The following is a 23288-nucleotide window of genomic DNA, read 5'->3' as shown; positions in this document are numbered from 1 at the left end:
TATTTTCCAAAAAGGGGTCATATGAAGGAGTTGCTTCTACTATCCTGGCATTTCAGGGCCAACATTAGAAGCTTATGCCACACATCACACACTCTTGAAGACCAAGCCTTTTCTGACACTTTTTGTTCACATAAAAAACAGTTTTTATGCTATAAAATTACTTCGAACACCCAAACATTACATATTTATTTTAAAGCAGAGGTCCTAGAGAATGAAATGGTGGGTGTTGAAATGTTTTACATCACACTGTATTTGTATAGCGATTTTTCAAACTCATATCTTTTGGGAAAAATACACTTTTTAGAATTTTAATGCACAAAAACACAATATATTGCCAAATTGTTTGATAAAATACAAACGATGATGTTATGCGGAGTAAATAGATACCAAACATGACATGCTTTAAAATTGCACATGCTCGTGCAATGGCAACAAAGTACATACCTTTTTATTATTCATAGGTGACACTTTAAGCCTTTACAGGTCACCAATTTATATCTACACAGAAGATCTAGTGCTAGAATTACTGCCCTCGAACTGACATTCGCAGCGATACCTCACATGCATGGTACAACCACTGTTTACATACCGGCACGGGGTCAACGCTTGCGCGCGCAGGGAGGGTGCTTTTTTTTTAAATATATTTACACTGTCCCTTTTCTTTATTTATACCACTTTTAATGCTATCCTAGGGAATGCAAATATCCCCTATAACTTCAATAGGCATTGTCATATATTCTTTTTTTGAGAAATCTGGAGTCTATTAGACTCTATATATCTCCTCTGCCCTTACATTATCTAATCTTATCAAAATCGTTGTGATCAGATGCTTTCCCAATTTACAAATGGCACTGTTTATATCCTGCAAAACTGAAATGATGAAATGCTCATAGCTTACAGTCACTTAGACTATAGAGATGATTGGAGCCATTCTGGTCTCTGATCAGCTCTATGGTTAGCCAGCGGAACTGCCGGCTGCATTCTCGGATTCCCGTGGGTCAGGAAAGCCCAAGAAAACTGTGGAAGGCAGCAGGAGGGGGATGTCCCTTCCCGCTGCTTGTAAAAACAATTCAGCAGCTAATTGGCCACTAGGATTGCTGTTACATGAAAGCCGACTACCAGCTGAAAAAAACAGTACCAAAATGATGCCTGTAGCTGCAGGCATCATCCCAGTATAACCAAAATCCAGCAACGTACCAGTACATTGCTGGTCCATGTTGGGCATACAGTATATGTAACAGCATACGATGAATTGGCTCTGTAGATCAACATGACCACAATTCATTGTTTTCTGTAATGCCCATGTTGAGGGTTAGGCCAAAAGAGTTTTAAATTAAGAAACCATGATAGGTTTCCATGCATTGTCTGGAAAGAGCTGAATTTGGGTTGGTGGCCAGGTATTGTTGTGCGTATAAATTGCCTTGGCCCACAATCAATTGGTACAAATCTTCAGTGAAAAACAGCGGAGGGGCTAAACGCTAGTGCTGGTAGCGAACGGGGCCGATCCTGCTAACGCTGTGTTTTTGGGGACACTATACAAAGGAGGCACTAGTATAGTTCTGTACGTGATCAATATCTTGATCCATACAAACAATAAACTAGTAATGGGGGTGATCAGTGACCTATAGCCTGAGTGCGATAGTGTGCAGGTAATCTAACGCTAGCTGACCCTGGATGTGAGGGGCGCTAACTAACCCTGACATTATCTGATGTCGCTAGTTGCAGTAATACAGTGATCAGTGAAAAATCCTATATACTGACACTGTACTAATGGTACTGGCTGGGTGACGGGGTGATCAAAGGGTTAATAGCGGCGAAGGATTAAATGTGCTAATCTAACGTGTGTGTGTAAAATGTAGTGCTTTTACTCGCTGCGGTGTTCTCACTCCTCTCCCTGGATGGACGTGGGGGGGCAGTGGGGAGCACAGGTGGGTTCACACCCCAAAATATGAAGTGATACAAGATTTCGTTGCTTTACCAAGAGCTGCTGCTAGCCCGCAAAATGCGGGTAAGTGGTTGGCAAGTAGTTAAAAAAAAAGAAACTCTTGGGAAAAAAAAATTTTAAATTCTCAATATGGTTTTTTGTTTTAGCATTTTTTTTTTTTTCTTAATACTTTTATCAGAATAGTATAATGTTACTATAGTAACATTGCACTACTCTGGGGTGGGGATCAGGGATTTTTTTTTTTTTACACTTTGCTTTGCAAGAGAAATAAAGATCATTTCTCCTGAAATGCAAAACTTGCTGTCAGAATGAGTTAAATTTTGACAGCTCAGGATAGTGATCTGTGATTGGCTGGAGCTGGTCACATGGTACAGGGTGTTGTGATTGACTGCATGTATCATGTGACAGTTGTGGGCCAATCACAGCTCACTAGATAGAGAAGCAGAGCTATTATGAACTAGATTGATTCATAACAGCTTTGCTTACATTGTGATCATGTGATCACCGGGTCCCGTTCACCGGGATCTTCATTCTGCTGGACACAGCAGTCGCGAGGGGGGAGTGCCCCCGTGTTAGTACAGCCAGAGCAACATACGGGTACATCACTTTGCCTGCAGCTGCCGCTCTGCCGCAGTACATTGCGGGCGGGCAGGAAGCAGTTAATAATGGACTTTTTTATTTCTCACGTTATTTGCTTAGTCATTTTAATAGAACACATTGGCATTTTTAAATTGTTTGATTTGGCACACAGCACACCATATTGGTTTTTTTTTTAGTCTTGGTACATGGTGGATGTTTTTGAGTGCATCTGTTAATTTTTTTATGTTCATCACTAAGTGCAGTGAAAACAAAAAGGTTTTGTTCTTCATAGCTGTAGGTCTGCAGTGTGAGGTCATATAAAGAAGTATGGCCAAAGCTCATTTGGCCATACTTCTCCTGTGGATGACAGGAGTGGACTTCGTTCTGCACCCAAATTCGGCATCATTGAGCTGGCTCAGGCTCTGCAGGGATTCTAGCAATGTCGGGATCCGCCCAGATGCCTAACCAGCAGCTGACTCAGCCTCTCAGCATGCCACTTAGAGCCTAAACCAGCTGCTCCTACCCCCTCCACAGCCCAGTGCTCCAGTGAGAGTTGGAGGGGCAGAGCCTTGCTCACTGAAGACTGAGAATTGAGTAATTAATGGTCTTTGATCGCTCACTTCTTCGTCTAAAGGCAGCAAATGACAGTTGCAGCATCAGACCGATGCTACAGCCATCTTAATGAGTATTGTTTTTGGGCGGGGATTCCTGGACCTCTCTTTTAAAGCACTGCTGCCTGTAACTGTTAGTCACTGTTGTTCTGCTCACTCATCTTCTTGCTGGAGGCTCTGGCATGAGGAAGCAATGCCCTGCCTCTCCCAAAATGGCTGCCTCCACACAGAGAACAGTGCAGAACAAGAGGTTCATACTGGGGAAAAGATCAGCTGTAGGTAGACCACAGGCAATACTGGTGACCAGTCCTTTGCCCTCTGCTTTTTTTTTTTTTTTTTTGCCTCTGAAGTATGGGTAAAGCAATGCAATGCTTCTCATGTGGGTAACAAGAGTGCAGTTAGTTCTGCACTGCTGTGCAAGATTCAGCAACACTATATTGCCAAATTTATTGGGACACCTGCCTTTACACGCACATAAACTTTAATGGCATCCCAGTATTGGTCCAAAGGGTTCAATGTTGAGTTGGCCCACCCATTGCAGCTATAACAGCTTCAATTCTTCTGGGAAGGCTGTTCACAAGGTTTAGGAGTGTGTCTATGGGAATGTTTGACCATTCTTCCAGAAGCGCATTTGTGAGGTCAGGCACTGACATTGGATGAGAAGGCTTGTCTCACAGTTTCCGCTCTAATTCATCCCAAAGTGTTCTATCAATTTGATGTCAGGACTCTGTGCAGACCAGTCAAGTTCCTCCACCCCAGACTTGCTCTTCTATGTCTTTATGGACCTTGCTTTGTGTACTGGTGCTCAGTCATGTTGGAACAAACTCTTCCCACAAAGTTGGGAGAATGAAATTGTCCAAAATGTCTTGGTATGTTGACGCCTTAAGAGTTCCCTTCACTGGAACTAAGGGGCCAAGCCCAACCCCTGAAAAACAACCCCACACCATAATCCCCCCTCCACCAAACTTTACATTTGGCACAGTGCAGTAAGGCACGTACCGTTCTCCTGGCAACTGCCCAACCCAGACACGTCCATTGGATTGCCAGACAGAGAAACGTGATTAGTCACTCCAGAGAAGACATCTCCGCTGCTCCAGAGTCTAGTGGTGGCATTTGCATTGCACTTGGTGATGTAAGGCTTGGATGCAGCTGCTCTGCCATGGAAACCCATTCCATGAAGCTCTCTATGCACTGTTGTCATGCTAATCTGAAGGCCACACAAAGTTTGGCGGTCTTTAGCTATTGCCTCTGTAGACAGTTGACTACTTCTGCGCACTGTGCTCTGACCCCGCTCTGTCATTTTATGTGGCTTACCACTTTGTGGCTAAGCTGCTGCTGTTCCCAGTTGCTTCCACATTTTTATAATATCACTAACAGTTAACCGTGGAATATTTATTAGCAAGGAAATGTCACAGATGCACTTATTGTACACATGGAAACCTATCACGGTACCACGCTTGAATTCACTGAGCTCCTTTGAGCGACCCATTCTTTCACAAATGTTTGTAGAAGCAGTATGCATGCCTAGGTGCTTTCTCTTATACACCTGAATCCAATGATTTAGAGGGGTGTCCCAATACTTTTGGCAATAGAGTTTTTAACATTGGGCTAAAACCCTCTGTCAGCTGATGTCACAGAGTTGCTCAATGCTCTGCAGGGATCCTGAAAATAATGTTGGGATACACCCAGATGCTTGACCGGCAACTGACTCAGCCTCTCAGACCACCACTGAGAGCCTGAGCCAGCCGCTCCCACTCACTACACAGCCCGGTGCTCCAGTGAGCGCTGGAGGGGCAGAGCAGCGAGTTGGTGACCTGACAGTCACTGCTCAATGAAGACCGGGAAATAAGCAATCGGCAGTCATGTGAACACTCTGTTCTTGGTCTTAGAGCTGGAGGGGGACAGCTGCAGCATTGTATTGATACTGCAACCACATGGGTGGGTGAGTATGTATGTTTTTTTTTTTTTGTAAATCCCACACTTCTGTCAATATTTTTAGCTCTTGTATTTTGTGTGTCATACTTGAATTACTTATCAGTGTGTGATCTTTACTGTCTTCTCTTTCTTTTACTAATTTGTTTTGCAGTTGGATTTCTCCGCAGTGGCACTAGGCTTCCCTTCAGTCGGCATCGTCAGAATGCAGGTCTGAGCCAGTCACATGATGATTTGTCTGATGCTGCTGCTGCTAACTCTCATAAGAAGATTGGCAGTCTTCCACGGCGTCTGTTAAAGCACTTTTCTCTAAAGACAAAGTCTAAGCCCAGTGTTAATGGGAGTGCTCAGGGTGGAGATAAGTGATGGAATAGATGCTGCGTTTTAGAACACTTCTACCTCTGTTTCAGTACTGCATGTCCCTGCATAGCTGCCACGTTGTGAATATATTTTCCCTTTCAGCCCTTATGTATGTATGGGCCATTTTAAATGCATATGGCTTATGATAAACTCCAGTTTTGTTGAGAAAGGCAATCCACATCTACTGAACAATATACTGTACATGGCAAAGATTTTGGGACATTTACCAAAAATTGTACCTTTCTCTGTACATTGAAAAAAGTTTGCCTTACCATATCCTTCTGGGACTGAGAATGGAGCATTTGCTTCCATTACCATTTGAGAAAAATAAGTGCAGCCTCATGCTGCTTCTCTATTTTCAAGCTATGTGAAGACTTCTGTAAGCAATGCCCTGATCAAACAAAGCAGGGCATCAAATTTCCAGGGATGATGCCTTCAAAAACTGTATAGAACACTCCAAAAAGTGCAAAACAGTGATATTTCATTTTTGGCATGTTAAGAAGATCCTAGTTAGCTGCAGATTGAAATTTGAAAGGGTACTTTTAATATTAAAGCGCAAAATGGCTTATGTAACATATTTTACCTTTGTTGGTTAAAAAAAAAAAGAAAAAAAACATTTTCCTCTAAATAAATAATAAAGTGGAATGTGCATCACAATGCCCTGGTCAGATGAGCATGTAAACACTATAGGCCAAGCAGCAATACACAATGTTTTGTACAAAAAAAAAAGTTATGCTGTTTTAGAATATATACTTTAGATATTGCAGGCACACAAAGTAATTTATCCTTTTAAGGAAACAGATTATTTCATTATTGAGAAGCAATAACATGAATAAAAGATGATTTTTACAATGAAAAACTGAAATTGGTTGCAAACTAAGAGAGCTGAGCTCTTATATTCATAATTTGCTGTTTTCTGGTTTGTGTGTTATTCTCACAAGTGATCAGAGTTTTTATATTTATATTCCAGTAGGGCTACTTTTAAGCCCTGCAATATGTTAGATCGAAACACAACATATAAGATCTCTCATATGTAAATTTTAAAAGTCATTTTTACTCCTTTTAAATCTACAGCTTTCATTAAAATAGTACCCGGTGCTCTTGCTATGAAGGTTCTTGTTCAAGCATGACCATCTGATTAAAACTCTTATACAAATCAACACACACTATAAACTTTCCACTCCAGCTAGTATCAGAACACTTTTATTCAAGATATTAATAATCTGGACCGTCTAAGCAGATTCAGATGGGGAGCTCAACATAATGATACAGCTGTCAGTTGAAGACCTGGTGACAGCACTTGACACTCAGAGATGAGGCCGAAGAATTATTAACAGCCATAGTCTACTTTAAAAACAAATCCAGGCTAGAAACTGGGCAGCTTTCAAAACTCTGCAGATAAAGTGCTTATTAGTCTACAGTCCACAATGGTGCACTTTTTGAAATATAAATAAGTAAAACAGTATTTTTTCAGGAAAGGTATGCTGAATAAAGTCATGTTTAGAACAGCCAGAGTCTTATCTGTATGCATGGTAGATTCAGCACAGTACCTGGAGCACAGGGCTTATTCACGTGTGAATGTAAATTGAGGCCATTCTGTAACTCTGTTGTAGTAAAGGGCAGAAAATGCCTGCGTTTTCAGCCGATGCTAGATTTTAAGAATGCCCCCCCTAATGACACAATGTAGGTTTTTCCAGTGGGGAGTATTCTGTAAAATTGTCATTGTGACAAGTATCTGTAGTCCTTCTGTATCCCAGTCCTCTCCAAATCTGCTGATTCAGAACCAGCACTAGCACCTTGGTTTAGCACCAGACATGCAGAGGTTTCATCCAATGCAGCACCCTGCTTCTCACGTTCTTTCATCAGTTGTTCTGTCAGTTCCACGCTTTCATATCTGACTAGCTGCAAGCGCAAAAACCCATCATCATGCTCCTTATACCTGTGAAAAGAAAAAAAAAATTAAATATATATATAAACAAACCTTACACTACAGCTAGCAAAAGTTAAAAAAACAGCTCAAGGCAAAATGATAAAGCATGCACATTTCTTATATTTATCTCTCCAGATCCCCTGCAAGTACAAAAAATACCCAGTAATCTGCCAGAAACATATTCAGCTATTAGAGGTATCAAACCAAAGTATGTAAAATATTGCATCTTATCAATCCTTAGATGTGGTGGCTGCATTAGTTCTCTTTTTTTTCCCCCCCCCTATGTTGCACGTGGTGAACTGGCCAGTAACACACCTCCCAAGGGTCTCAACTGGCTAAAGTGCTTTGGTTATATTTTTAGTGGGACAGCAAAAAAAAAAAAAAGGCAGATCTATTCTAAAAAATACCTTTTAATTGTGTAAAATGAGTTAACATTTCATTTGAGATGAGCTAATATGGGACGTATGAATGAATCTGGTGAGAGCACAATTCAGTGCAGGGGTGCTCGCATCCTCAAACCAAGGAAGTGCATGCCTGGGGTCGGCAACCCATTGATCACAATCCGGGCTTGCTAACCCACCATCCCAGAGCATCAGAGCGCATTGAGCCGTCACCAGCAGCAGAGAAAGCAGGCGGCCGCATAAGCCGATGCTTTCTCTGTAGGGATGGCTCCTGTCTCAAGCAAAGGGATACCCCGTGCACTTCACCTGGGACCTTTTTAACAGTCTGGAGACGTATAGTGATGCCAGCAGAAAAGAAGGTCAGCGTAATCAACACATCCACTGCACATTGCAATGGGCATATTAGCACCTATAAAAGGGTTAACTATTAGGCTGCTTTCACACTGATCTGTGGGTGCAGTACAGCTACAGCTTTCTAGAACAGTGTTTCTCAACCTTTTTTTAGTCTGGGCACTCTTGAAACGTATTTTCAATCACAAAGCACTCCTGTCCAAGGCTTGGTTCATGTTACTATTTGTAGCGTAACGCACACAAAAATCACGCTCATTCCTGACACAGACAAATGCTCTGCTCTTTAAGGGTACCCCCATACATTGGCAAATGCAGGGTGTTTTTGGTGTGGTGGAGAGAGAGAGGAGAAAAAAAAAAAAAGAGAGGGGGGGGGGGGGGGGGGGTAAGGGATGACTTTTCCTGCATTTCTGTGGGTAGGGCAGCCCATTGGGCCACACAGATGTTAACCAATGAACCAAGGGCTTTTTCACCTGTGAGGTTGGATGGCGTTAAAACCAAGCTACTGAGCTGCTTTTACCACCCCCAACTGCTCCCCCTCCAGGTGAATGGGGTTGAACTACAACCACCCCGAAACTGTGTGCGCATTGCACTCGGTTGTGGTGATGCTGCTTTTTACAGGTTCAAAACAGGTGGCGAGGAGGCAACATATTGCCTGTTTACCGCCTGTCAAAATGTCTCTGAAAAGCAATCTGAGCATGGATTGCTTTGCAGAAGAGAAGCAGTCCTTGCTGCTATTATGAACAAGTCCTAAAAAAAACAGTTCTGAAAGGACAGGAATAAGGGGTCAAGATTAAACGTAACACACTACACCTGCCTTTACACACACATGAACTTTAATGGCATCTCATTCTCAGGCCCTAGGGTTCAATATTGAGTTGGCCCACCCTTTGTAGCTATAACAGCTTCCACTCTTCTGGGAAGGTTGTCCACAAGGTTTAGGAGTGTGTTTATGGGAATGTTTGACCGTTCTTCCAGAAGTGCACTTATGAGGTCAGGCACTGATGTCAGACGCAGTCTCCACTCTAATTCATACCAAAGGTGTTCTATCAGGTTGAGGTCATGACTCTGTGCAGGCCAGTCAGGTTCCTTCACCCCAGACTTGCTCAACCATGTCTTTATGGACCTTGCTTTGTGCAGTCATGTTGGGACAGGAAGGGGCCATCCCCAAACTTCCCACAAAGTTGGGAGCATGAAATTGTCCAAAGTAGCTTGGTATGCTGACGCCTTGAGGGCTCGTTCACACTAGGCTGTTTTGCCAACGCTTGCCAAACGCCCCTATAGCGTTTGGCAAGCGTTGGTCCGGCGTTTGCGGAGCGTTTTTTAACATTCGGCAAACGCTCCGCAAACGCCGCATGCGCGGTTTAGCGGCGGTTGCTAGGCGTTTGCCGAGCGTTAATAACGCCCCACAAACGCCTATAATGCAGTTTGAGTGGTGTTACCGATCCGCAACCGCACCGCAAACGCCGGCCGGGCGTTTGCGGAGCGGCACCATAGACGAGAATAGGAGGCTTCAAAGCCTCCTGACTCGTCCAGAGGCGTCCGTTTTGCCGCGACGCAAACGCTCCCGTTAGAACAGCACCATGTGCTGTAATGTGCAGAATTGGCAGAGGCGTTTGGGAAGCGGTAAAAACGCTTCCCAAATGCCTCTCTGCCGCCTGCACACAAGGCTAGTGTGAACGTAGCCTAACAATGGTAAACAGGACAAATAGTGGGTGAATCTCCCTAATGGGGGCACAGACAGCAATAAATACAACCTAATAGGTGTTCTAATCCATCACCACTCTGTCCAAAACAAGTTTCACCTTTAGTTATATTTTAGCCACATGCCCTCCAGAGGATTTACCCCCCTTCCTGACCAGGCCATTTTTTGCATTACGGCGCTACATTACTTTGACAATTGCGTGGTCATGCAATGCTGTACCCAAATGAAATTTATGTACTTTTTTTTCCCCCACAAATTGAGCTTTCTTTTAGTGGTATTTGATTGGCTGTACGTCTTTAATTTTTTGCGCTATAAGAAAAAAAGTGACAATTTTAAGAAAAAAACAACTATATTTTGGACTTTTTGCTATTAAACGTCCAGTAAAATTTAAAAAAAAAAAAAAAAAAAAAAAATCTAATTTTGTCAAATTTAGGCCAAAATGTAATCTTCTACATGTCTTTGCTAAAAAAAAAAAAAAAAATCCCAGTACGTGTAAATTAATTGGTTTACGGGAAAGTTATAGCGTGGCGGTATAGATACTTGGATTTTTTTTCCTTTCCTAGTAATGGTGGCGATTGGTGACTGATAGCAGGTCTGCAGTGGACATTCTGACACTGGATGGGACTAAATTGGTGTCACTGACATCTCCAGTGACACCAATACAGTGATCAGTGCTAGAAAGAAAAAAAAAAAGCACTGACACTGTACTAATGGCACTGGACAGGAAGGGGTTAATGTGAGGGGCAAAGGGTTAACTATGTGCTGGGAGTGTTTTACTAGGGGGCGGGGAGGTGTGTGCTTTACTGTAAGCACACTGATCAGGATGGCTGTGCTGTGCACAGTGTGCTCAAGCTGACAGGGAGGAAGACTACTGTAAACAAAACAGTAGTCTTCCACGTCGGTGTTTGTTGGTAATCATCGGGTGCCGGCAGGTAATTACCAGCCGGGACCCGGTGATTGACATCTGAGTGCACTCCCCACCCAGAAATGCAAAATCATTTCACTTTTATACAGTAAGGTCCAAAACCAGATAGATAATATAAATGTGAATAGATCTCCTGAACCATATGCCTTCCACCCATAAGTATAGTAGCTGTACTTTTTCCAGCAACATAAAGTGTACTCTGACCTTTTACATATTTCTATGAAGCTGGATGCTTCTCATGCACAGCAGAAGCACATGGTTCAGTTTCAGATCAAGGGCTGCTGGTAGGTCAGTAGGGAAATGTTTGCACATGGGTTCAGCATGTGTATTTACTTTTTAGAGAAGAGAACACTTGCTGAATTTTGCTTAAAAGAATCAAGAGTCGCTGATTCACATGCTATGCATATGTGAGATAAATTTTTTGGGGGTTTAAAAAAAAAAAAAAAAAAACTAATATGCTACGTACACTGTTGGCCTTTCTGCTTATAAAATTTGATTGGCAACACGTCTTTTTAAAGAGAAAACTGTATTTTTAATTAAGTTGGGACCAACCACCCACCCTCCCCATTCATTATAATCCCTCAATACTGACTGGGGAAGCATATTGTGCCTTAGTTTATAGGATCTAATGATGAAACCATCTACTGGAAAGCTTCCAGGGAGACTTTTTTTTTAAATTGTGGCCCACATAGAAAATCTGTGTACTATGGAAATAATAGGCAATACCTAAATCTTGGGTGTCCAGATGGCCATTTGAACTGATGTTTTTTTCGTAGGTGTACAGTGAGGTTGTTTCCCCGAGTGAAGCACTTCTCACAAACATGACATTTGTACCTGGGAGCTGAGTCCCCCTAATAATGAAATAAAGAGGTCAGTCATTACAGCTTATAATGAACTATATAATCAAAAATTAAGTGCAATTTAAAAAAAACCCTGTAGCAATCCAACTGTCCAACATAACAAGCAGTCAGCTCACAACCAAACTACTACTGTGTGCACAATTATTAGGCAAGTTGTATTTTTGAGGATTCATTTCATTATTGAACAATTACAGTGCTCTTGGTCAATCCAAAATGATAATAAACCTCAAATCTGAAATTTAAGAAAGTAAAAGTGAGGTTTTGGCTTAGGTGAATATCTAAGTGTGTACAATTATTGGGCAACTATTAGTGTGCAGAATTATGTAACTAAATGCAAAACAAAACTTTTCTCACTTGTTTATTTTCATCAGTTAAAGTGAGAATAATAAAACAAAGAATTCAAAATTTACAAGTAAAACATTAAAAAAAAAAAAAAAAAAATCAGTGACCAGTATAGTCACCCTTCTTTTCAATAACAGTCATAAGCCTTCCATTCATGGAGTCTGTCAGTTTCTTGATCTGTTGACAATCAACTTTTTGTGCAGCAGCAACCACAGCCTCCCAGACACTGTTCAGAGAGGTGTACGTTTTCTTTCACCATAAATCTCCCATTTAAGAAGGGCCCACAAGTTCTGAAAAGAGTTTAGGTCAGGTGAGAAAGGGGCCATGTCACCCTTTCTGGCCTTTACTGGCTAGCCTTGCAGAGCAGTACTTCAATCCTGCATAAATATCATGTTCTTCTTGAAAGATGCAGACTTTTTCCTGTACCACTGCTTGAAAAGAATGTGTCTTCTAAAAACTGGCAGAAGGTTTTGAGTCCATCTTCAACCCGAAAAGGTCCAACTAGTCATCATAAAAATATCAGCCTATACCTACACCCCATCTCCACCTTGCTGGTGTCTGAGTCAAAGTGGAGCTCTGTGCCTGTTACTTATCCAGGCACAGGCCCAACCATCTGGTCCATCAAGAGTCATTTTCATCTCATCCGTCCATAAAATGTTTGAAAAATCTGTCTTCAGATACTTCTTAGCCCAGTCTTGATGTTTCGTTCAATGGTGGTCGGGTTTCAGCCCTCCTTACCTTGGCCATGTCTCTAAGCACTGAACAACTTGTACTTCTGGCCACCCCAGGTAGGTTGCAGTTCTGGAATATGACAGCACTGGAGGAGAATGGGTTTCTGGTAGCTTCACTTATGATTCTTTTCAAATCTTTGCATCTTTTTTTCTCAACAGGTTTCTTGCAAAAATTGTAAAAAGTCTTTCAGAGTCAGTTAAATCTCTTTTTTTGGCCCATGTTGCCTGAGGAAGAGAAGCTGCCTAATAATGATGCACACCTTGATATAGGGTGTTGATCTCTAGGCCTCACCCTCCCTCTTTACACAAATACACATCACCTGATATGTTTAAATTCAATAAGCATTCAAGTTTATACAGCTTGGAGACAATATGCATTAAAAATGAGAATCAGAAGATGTTTACTACAAATAAAGAAAACTATTGAGAAAGAAAAGTTTGGGAGTGTGGTGGCTCAATGGAATGGTTTAGCAGCGACACATTGGAGCTTGCCTGCTCCCAGCATCCAATACACACACTATATACTGTACATATGCACACTATAAATTATATAAAATGTCATAAACCAGAGATTTGTTTTTACTATCATCATTAAAGTGTTAATAAACCCACAACAGTAAAATCAGTCTGTATATGCAGTAAAGCATGCTTGACATACTCAATGTGGAACCTAAGGGGTTAATCCTCTGCATTGTGTAAAAATTCTGTTTCATCCTGACTTCTCTGAGTCCCCCTTCTTCCAGTGCCCCCCTCATCTCCTGATAAGACATATTGTGTGGAGACACTCTGCACATGCTCAGTTTGGTGTGTATTGCTAGAGAGGTTTTTTTTTTTTTGGGGGGGGGGGGGAAGAGTGCATGTGTTCAGCTCAGGGCAAAATCAGCACTGTCCAAACAGAGGGTCAGGGGTCCTGAATCCTCCAGAGCAGTAAGAAAACTCATCCTACAAGCTTTAACCAGTGCTCTGCTGAACACTGATAGAAGTTACAAGACTGCTCTACCTGCTGATGAGAAAAGGTATTTAGCAGTTTACATTTACTAAAGAAAATAGCATTTCCATGTTGTGTGTACTGTGTGAGACCAGATAGAGTGAATGCAGGGTCCTGGGTTTAGTAACACTTTAAAATTGGCCACACTTAAAGATGATCTCTAGGTTTTACTGAATTTAAAATAGTTTGTTTGGCATAAGCTGTATAAACTGTATGTAGCCTCAGCTACATATAGTATACATCACAGTGTTCTGGAAGTGGGACAGAGACTTCTCGTGTTCCCTGAACAAAATCAAGCTTGACTTAGTGCTGCTGTGCCTACATACAGTTTATACAGTGCTCACAGCCACTGCATTTGTTAGTGAAGTTAATAATTGGTTTGGACCAGATTGTTCCACACAATCTAAAGTTCGCTAAAACCTGAAGTTCTGCTTTAAAGCAACTCACAGTTTTTAAATAAGCAGGTAAATCTGTCAGACCAAAAAAACATTGTTTGCAACTAAATTTCAATCCAGACCTCCTAAGACTACACTTGGAGGTATCTATTTTATCATCATTGTCTATGACTGCACACCTTTCAAAAAGGACAAAAAAATGTGTGTATGAGTATAAGGCTCTAGGCACACTGGGCGTTTTAATAGCATTGGTAATGTTAGCTGTGTAAAGTCACGTTAAAAATGTGATGTGTTTTTGCGTTTATCCGCATTGGTGGTTTTTAGCGTTTTTTACCTGGAAAAATGTTTTTTCCTTAAAAAACTTCCAAAAACGCCAGTTTGCCGCGTTTTCCAGCGTTAGTGTTTTTACAGTTAAAAAAAACTCATATATATAGTAAAGTATTCATACCATTGAAATTTTCCACATTTTCTCATGTTACAACCAAAAACGTAAATGTATTTTATTGGGATTTTATGTGAGAGACCAACACAAAGTGGCACATAGTTGTGAGGTGGAAAATAAATTATTTTCAAAATATTTTATAAATGTAGATCTGAAAAGTGCGGTGTGTATTTATATTCAGCCCCCTTTACTCTGATACCCCTAACTAAATCCAGTGGAACCAATTGCCTTCAGAAGTCACCTAATTAGTAAATAGAGTCCACCTGTGTGTAAATTTAATCTCAGTATGAATACAGCTGTTCTGTGAAGTCCTCAGAGGTTTGTTAGAGAACATTAGTGAACAAACAGCTTCATGAAGGCCAAGGAACACACCAGACAGGTAAGGGATAAAGTTGTGGAGACGTTTGAAGCAGGGTTAGGTTATAAATAAATATCCCAAGTTTTGAACAACTCACAGAGCACTGTTCAATCTATCATCTGAAAATGGAAAGAGTATGGCACAACTGCAAACCTACCAAGACATGGCCGTCCACCTAAACTGACAGGCTGGGCAAGGAGAGCATTAATCAGAGAATCAGTAACTCTGGAGGAGCTGCAGAGATCCACAGCTCAGGTGGGAGAATCTGGCCCCAGGACAACTATTAGTAGTGCATTCCACAAATCTGGCCTTTATGGAACAGTGGCAAGAAGAAAGCCATTAGTGAAGCAAAACACTAAGGGTGGTGGAAAACTAACACTGCACATCACCCTAAACACACCATCCACTCCGTGAAACCTGGTGGTGGCAGTATCATGTTGGGGGGGATGCTTTTCTTCAGCAAGAACAGGGAAGCTGGTCAGAGTTGATGGGAAGATAGATGGAGCCAAATATAGGGCAACCTTAGAAGAAAACCTGTTAAGAGTCTGCAAAAGACTTGAGACTGGGGTGGAGGTTCACCTTCCAGCAGGACAATGACCCTAAACATACAGCCAGAGCTACAATAGAATGTTTTAGATCAAAGCATATTCATGTGTTCGAATGGCCCAGTCAAAGTCCAGACCTAAATCCAATTGAGAATCTGTGGCAAGACTTGAAAATTGCTGTTCAGATGTCTCCATCCAATCTGACAGAGCTTGAGCTATTTTGCAAAGAAGAATGGGCAGAAATGTCCCTCTCTAGATGTGCAATGCTGGTAGAGACATCCCCAAAAAGACTTGCAGCTGTAATTGCAGCGAAAGGTGGTTCTACAAAGTATTGACTCAGGGGGGCAGAATATAAATGCAAGCCATGATTTTCAGATATTTGTGAAAAATCCTGAAAACCATTTATCATTTTCCTTCCACTTTACAATTATATGCCACTTTGTGTTGGTCTACCACATAAAATCCCAATTAAATACATTTACATTTTTTGTTGTAACATGACAAAATGTGGAACATTTCATGGGGGATGAATACTTTTTCAAGGCATTGTATAATAGATAGTGATATATATACACACACAGGTGAAACTAGAAAAATTAGAATATTGTGCAAAAGTTCATTTATTTCAGTAATGCAACTTAAAAGGTGAAACTAATATATGAGATAGACTCATGACAAATCACAGCTTGAACTATCTTGCTTTGCATGTAATAATTGTGATGATTATGGCTTACAGCTCATGAAAACCCCAAATCCACAATCTCAAAAAATTTGAATATTGTGAAAAGGTGCAATATTCTAGGCTCAAAGTGTCCCACTCTAATCAGCTTTAAATGGTCTCTCAGTCTGGTTCAGTAGGAATCACAATCATGGGAAAGACTGCTGACCTGACAGTTGTGCAGAAAACCATCATTGACACCCTCCATAAAGATGGAAAGCCTCAAAAAGGTAAAGTGCAAAAGAAGTTGGATGTTCCCAAAGTGCTGCATCAAAGCACAGTAATAGAAAGTTATGTGGAAGGGAAAAGTGTGAAAGAAAAAGGTGCACAAGCAGCAGGGATGACAGCAGCCTGGAGAGGATTGTCAGGAAAAGGCCATTCAAAAGTGTTGGGGACTTTCACAAGGAGTGGACTGAGGCTGGAGTCAGTGCATCAAGAGCCACCACACACAGACGGATCCTGGACATGGGCTTTAAATGTTGTATTCCTCTTGTCAAGCTGCTCCTGAACAACAAGCAACGTCAAAAGCGTCTTACCTGGGCTAAAGAAAAACAGACTTGGTCTGTTGCTCAGTGGTCCAAAGTCCTCTTTTCTGATGAGATCAACTTTTGCATCTCATTTGGAAACCAAGGACCCAGAGTATGGAGGAAGAATGGAGAGGCACACACTGCAAGATGCTTGAAGTCCAGTGTGAAGTTTCCACAGTCTGTGTTGATTTAGGGAGCCATGTCATCTGCTGGTGTTGGTCCACTGTGCTTCATTAGGTCTAGGGTCAACGCAGCCATCTACCAGGAAATTTTGGAGCACTTCCTGCTTCCTTCCGCAGACGAGCTTTATAGGGATGCTGACTTCATTTTCCAGCAGGACTTGGCACCTGCCCACACTGCCAAAAGCACCAAAACCTGGTTCAATGACCGTGGGATTACTGTGCTTGATTGGCCAGCAAACTCACCTAACCTGAACCCCACAGAGAATCTATGGGGCATTGCCAAGAGAAAGATGAGAGACATGAGACCAAACACTGCAGAAGAGCTGAAGGCCGCTATTGAAGCATCCTGGTCTTCAATAACACCTCAGCAGTGCTACAGGCTGATAGCTTCCATGCCATGCCGCATTGAGGCAATATTGCTGCAAAAGGGACCCAAACCAAGTACTGAGTACATATGCATGCTTATACTTTTCAGAGGTCCGATATTGTTCTATGTACAATCCTTGTTTTATTGATTGCATGTAATATTCTAATTTTCTGAGATTGTGGATTTGGGGTTTTCATGAGCTGTAAGCCATAATCATCACAATTATGACAAATCACGGCTTGAACTATCTTGCTTTGCATGTAATTTTTCGAGTTTCACCTGTGTGTGTGTATATAAATATATTATATCTCTATCACTATCTTCAATGACGCTTGGGCAAGCCTTGGCACTACAGCCAAATTTAAATTCCAGTCCAGAATTGTATAAAAGACCAAACGTAAAATGCTGAATACATTTATAATTGGGATGAAAACCTGCATACTGATAAAAAAAAAAAAAAAAGTGTACATGTAAATACAGTAGAACCATCATCATTACTCTTACCTCATGCACCTTTCTGTAGTGAGCTTTGACAGAACACAGAGAACGAGCAGTGAAGCTACAGTCTTCGTATTCACAACAATATGCGGGCAGCTTGCTGTGTGTGTCCAGATGTTTTCTCAGGTCTACCAGGTTCTTACAACTAAAAAATATAAAATAGTCAGACATACTACCCATAAGAATAGAAAGTGATGTGCATGTTGATATTAAAGAACGGTCATATATAAAATATGTGATAAAAAAAAATGTATATATAAAAATTAAAATTTCTCTTCTTCCTAGTGCAGCATCTTAAATTTTTTTATAACCATTCTATAAAACCCTGTGCACCAGAAATCAGATTAAGAGGCTATGTATTCTGAGGTGATGTCCTAGATAAGGAAAAAAACTGTATTTAAATGTTCATAAAAGAAAATGTGAACTATACAAAATCATGCTAACCACAGAAATGGAGCTAGAATACTGCAGATGTTAAACATAGGTGGAGAACAGTACAGCTCAAATTTGTATACATACAAGTACATGTTCAAATAATATTCCTCCCCTCTGCCCAGATTTATGCCACCATTCTTCCAATATTAGTTCATCCAAAGCCAATAACTGACCTTTTGTAAGCAGCTAGTAAGTTTATACACAAACTAGCTTCTTACTGTGGCAGTCTTTACAGCTGAATTCTGAGGTCTTTTTAATGCTGTGGCCAGTATATGCAGTCTTCATGTCCCTGCTGGATTACATATTTTATATCAAAAAGAACTGAATACCCAGATCTAAAGCCACAGACATATACAAAAGGTATGCCCACAGTATAGCTATCAAACTTTTTCAATTAACAGAGAAGCATGAGGCATATTTAGTGTCTTTTGGTGTGTTAGCACTACTTGTGCTATTATAATACTGGGCTCCATTAACAAACGGAACTCCCATGCAGTATTTAGTTGTCCACACACATTTTCCCTAAATACCACATGTGATATTGAAACTGCCAATTCACTATACCGTTTTGGGGTAAATACTGCATGTAAAAGGTGTTAAAGTCAATTGACAGAAGGAAGTAAATAATTAGATGTATGCGGTAAATAAGTAGTGGTCCAGGCATGCGGTATTTAAGAAGTGTAAAAATATAATAGGCAATTTTGAGTAGTTTCTGCCTTTTTGGATCAGTTCTGTCAACAGTAATGCGTAGAAACCTACAGTACTCAGCATGAATGAGCACACCACAACAGATTTGTCAGAAAACCTTTACTTTCCTTTCAGAATCAATATTTTCTATGGGTCCCTATACTACAAAATACTCTCACAAATGCGAGCCATTGATTGCAAACAACATTTGTTAATTTGCACACACTAAAAGTATTTTTCCTAACAAATTCATTCAAGACCATGTTGCTAAAATGAATTCACCCCAATAAAAGTCTTAGGAGCAAAGCTAAAATTTTAGACAACAAAATCCTAATTAACCGCTTCCCGGCCGCCCTATAGCAGAAATACTGGTACAGGGCAGCACGGGTGCACAAAATCACATTATATATATATATATACACACACACACGTGATTTTGCATCACCGGGTAGGGGGCGCGCATGCGCCCTACCCACGCTGCCATCCTCCTCCCTGTCGACTCGGGCCCACTGCTTTGGATGGCTGTGTACAGCACAGCTATCCAGAGCAGTGTGCTTACAGTGAAGCACTAACACACTGCCCCCCAGTAAAACACTCCACACAGTTAACCCTTTAATCGCCCCTCATGTTAACCCCTTCCTGCCCAGGGAAATTAGTACAGTGTCAGTGCTATGTTTTAGCACCAATCACTGTATTGGTGTCACTGGGGATGTCAGTGACACCAAGTCAGTTCCCCCCAGTATTAGAATGTCTGCCGCAGTCCTGCTATAAGTCGCTGATCGCCATCAATACTAGTTGAAAAAAAAAAAAAAAAAAAAAGAATTCCAATATCTATACCGCCATTTGTAAAAGCTATAACTTTCACGTAAACCAATTAATTTACACATATTGGGATTTTTTTTTTTTTTTTTAGCAAAGACATGTAGTAAAATACATTTTGGCGAAAATATGACGAAATTTGATTTTCTAAATTTTTGCACTAGACAGGTTTAATAGCAAAAAGTCAAAAATATTGCTTTTTGTCTCAAAATTGTCGGTCTATTTTTTTTTCATAGCACAAAAAAATAAAAACCGCACAGGCGATCAAATACCACTGAAAGAAAGCTCAATTCATGGGAAAAAATACTATACTACAAAATACTCCAACAAATGCGGGCCATTGATTGCAAACAAGATTTGTTAATTTGCACACACAAAAAAAATTATTTTCCTAACAAATTCATTCAAGACCATGTTGCAAAAAATGAATACTTCCCAAATAAAGTCTCAGGAGCAAAGCTAAATTTTAGAGAACAAAATCCTACTTAACAAGAATTCAACTTCAGGTGAGTCTAATTATTCATTAAACAGGTGTCCAGCGGCCAGTTGATTATAATTCAGTGTTTTTAATTCTAGTGGTGTACAGAGCCAAAAGTATGAAAATTGTGCCTGCGTCCAAATATACTGTATATATGGAACACACACACATACAGCATCCAGAAAGTATTTACAGCGCTTAACTTTTGCCACATTTTATGTTACAGCCTTATACAAAAATGGATTAAATTCATTTTTTCTTCAACATTCTACAAACAATACCCCATAATTACAACATGAAAGAGTTACGTTTTGAAATCTTTGCAATTTATTAAAAAACAAAAAAAAACACAAGTATTCACAGCCTTTGCTCCATACTTTATTGTAGCATCTTTAGCACCAATTACAGCCTCAAGTCATTTTGAGTATGATGCTACAAGCTTGGCACACCTATTTTTGGGCAATTTCTCCCATTCTTCTTTGCAGTATCTCTCAAGCTCCCTCAGGATGGATGGGGAATGGCGGTGCACAGCCATTTTCAGATCTCTCCAGAGATGTTCAATCAGGTTCAAGTCTGGGCTCTGGCTGGGCCACTCCAGGACATTCACACAGTAGGCCCGTAGCCACTCCTTTGTTATGTGGGCTGTGTGCTTAGGGTTGTTGTCCTGTTGAAAGATGAACCGTTGCCCTAGTCTAAGGTCCAGAGTACTCTGGAACAGGTGTTCATCAAGGTTGTCTCTGTACATTGCTGCATTCATCTTTCCTTCAATCCTGACTAGTCTCCCAGTTCCTGCCGCTGAAAAACATCCCCACACCATGATGCTGCCACCACCATGCTTCACTGTAGGGATGGTATTGGCCAGGTGGTGAGCGGTGCCGGCTTTCCTCCAGACATGACGCTTGGCATTCAAGCCAAAGAGTTCAATCTTTCGTTTCATCAGACCAGAAAGTTTTGTTTCTCATAGTCTGAGAGTCCCTCAGGTGCCTTTTGGCAAACTCCAGGCGGTCTGCCATTTGCCTTTTACTGAGGAGTGGCTTCTGTTTGGCCACTCTACCATACAGGCCTGATTGGTGGAGTGCTGCAGAGATGGTTGTTCTTCTGGAAGGTTCTCCTCTCTCCATAGAGAAACGCTGGAGCTCTTTCAGAGTGACCATTGTGTGCTTGGTTACCTCCCTGGCTAAGGCCCTTCTCCCTCGATCGCTCATTTTGGCCAGGCGGCCCACTCTAGGAAGATTCCTGGTAGTTCCAAACTTCTTCCATTTACGGATGATGGAGGCCACTGTGCTCATTGGGACCTTCAATGCTGCAGACATTTTTCTGTACCCTTCCCCAGATCTGTGTCTTGATACAATCCTGTCTCGGAGGTCTTCATGGATTGGTTTATTCTCTGACATGCACTGTTAACTGTGGGACCTTATATAGACAGGTTTATGCCTTTCCTAATCATGTCCAATCAACTGAATTTCCCACAGGTGGACTCCAATCAAGTTGTGGAAACATCTCAAGGATGATCAGTGGGAACAGGATGTACCAGAGCTCAATTTTGAGTGTCATGGCTGTAAATACTTCTGTACATGTGGGGTTTTTTTTCATTTTTTATTTTTAATAAATTGCAAAGATTTCAAAACAAACTTCTTTCATGTTGTCATTATGGGGTATTGTTTGTAGAGTGTTGAGGAAAAGAAATGAGTTTAATCCATTCTGGAGGGAGGGAGGGAGAGGGAGAGGGAGAGGGAGAGGGAGAGGGAGGGAGGGGGAGAGGGAGGGAGGGGGAGAGGGAGGGAGGGAGAGAGGGAGAGGGAGGGAGAGGGAGAGAGGGAGAGGGAGGGAGAGGGAGAGAGAGGGAGAGAGAGGGAGAGGGAGAGAGGGAGGGAGGGGGAGAGGGAGGGAGGGGGAGAGGGAGGGAGGGGGAGAGGGAGGGAGGGGGAGAGGGAGGGAGGGGGAGAGGGAGGGAGGGAGAGAGGGAGAGAGGGAGAATGAGAGAGAGAATCTCCATCTATCCATCCACACTTACCAGCACACCTGTTCAACTGCTTGGTAACACAAATTGTTAATCAGCCAATCACATGGCAGCAACTCAATGCATTTAGGCATGTAGCCGTGGTGAAGACAACTTGCTGAAGTTCAAACTGAGCATCAGAATGGGGAAGAAAGGGGATGTAAGTGACTTTGAAGGTGGCATGGTTGTTGGTGTCAGAAGGGCTGGGCTGAGTAATTCAAAACCTGCTGATCTACTGAAATTTCCACACACAACCATCTCTAGGTTTTACAGAAAATAGTCCAAAACAGAGAAAATATCAAGTGAGTGGCAACTGTGTGGATGAACATGCCTTGTTGATATCAGAGGAGAATGGGCAGACTGGTTGCTGCGACATTCAGATGGTAGGGTCAGAATTTGCCGTAAAGAAAATGAAAGCATGGATCCATCCTGCCTTATAGCAATGGTTCGGGGAAGAGGGAGGAGAGAGAATATATGTGAAGGGGTTAAATATAGGATGTATGATTTTAACCACATGCCGCCCAGCCACTGTAGAAATACGGCGGCAGGGCGGCACGGCTGGGCAAAACCACGTTTCAAAACGTGTGTTTTTAAAACAGGTAGGGGGCGCACGTGAGGCGCGCCGCCGCTCTACCTGTCCCGCCGATCACAGCTGCGGATGTCAGTCGCCGGGTCACAGCCGGTCGTTACCGGCTATGTCCCGGCAATCGCTGACAGTAGCTGTGCTTTCTGTCAGTTCCCTGACAGCTCCAGGACACGCTGATCGGGACAGAAGAGTGTCTCTCTCCCAATCAGCGGTGTTCCCTGCATTACACACCCCCGCCCCCTAGTAAAACACTCCCTTCACACAGTTAACCCTTTCATTACCTAATAAAAGTTAACCCCTTCCTCCCCAGTGCCATTAGTACAGTGTCAGTGTTTTTTTTTTTTTGCACTGATCACTGTATTGGTGTCACTGGGGATGTCAGTGACCCCAAGTCAGTACCCCTCAATGTCAGAATGTCCGCCGCAGTCCCGCCATAAGTCGCTGATCGTCACCATAAGTCGCTGATCGCCACATTAGTATAAAAAAAAAAAAAAATCTAAAAATCCCAGTATCTTTCCCGCCATTTGTAAATGCTATAACTTTCACGTAAACCAATTAAATTACACGTATTGTTTTTTTTTTTTTAGCAAAGATG

General features: G+C 41.7%; 2 protein-coding genes across 3 annotated transcripts in view; one reads left to right on the top strand and one right to left on the bottom strand.

The window, feature by feature from the left end:
• Positions 1–6531, top strand: part of C2CD2L (C2CD2 like) — a 71446-nt gene extending 64915 nt beyond the window's left edge. For both annotated transcript variants that reach the window (XM_089678582.1, XM_089678583.1), the window contains exon 14: positions 5222–6531. In XM_089678582.1, the coding sequence (XP_089534708.1) occupies positions 5222–5433 (212 nt within the window). In that variant the 3' untranslated portion in view covers positions 5434–6531. The remainder of the gene's footprint in view (positions 1–5221) is intronic.
• An 83-nt stretch (positions 6532–6614) lies between these two features.
• Positions 6615–23288, bottom strand: part of HINFP (histone H4 transcription factor) — a 30386-nt gene continuing 13712 nt past the window's right edge. The window contains exons 7-9 of the mRNA XM_089678585.1: positions 17696–17834; positions 11463–11587; positions 6615–7366 (exon numbers count right to left, since the gene is read on the bottom strand). Of these exons, the coding sequence (XP_089534711.1) occupies positions 7147–7366; positions 11463–11587; positions 17696–17834 (484 nt within the window). The 3' untranslated portion in view covers positions 6615–7146. The remainder of the gene's footprint in view (positions 7367–11462; positions 11588–17695; positions 17835–23288) is intronic.

The sequence above is a fragment of the Staurois parvus genome, unplaced genomic scaffold (genome assembly GCF_062004578.1).
Source record: "Staurois parvus isolate SC_StPar_1 unplaced genomic scaffold, SC_StPar_1.0 ptg000207l, whole genome shotgun sequence".
Taxonomy (NCBI): domain Eukaryota; kingdom Metazoa; phylum Chordata; class Amphibia; order Anura; family Ranidae; genus Staurois; species Staurois parvus.
Note: the sequence above shows the minus strand (reverse complement) of the source record. Positions and strands in the feature narration are given on the sequence as shown.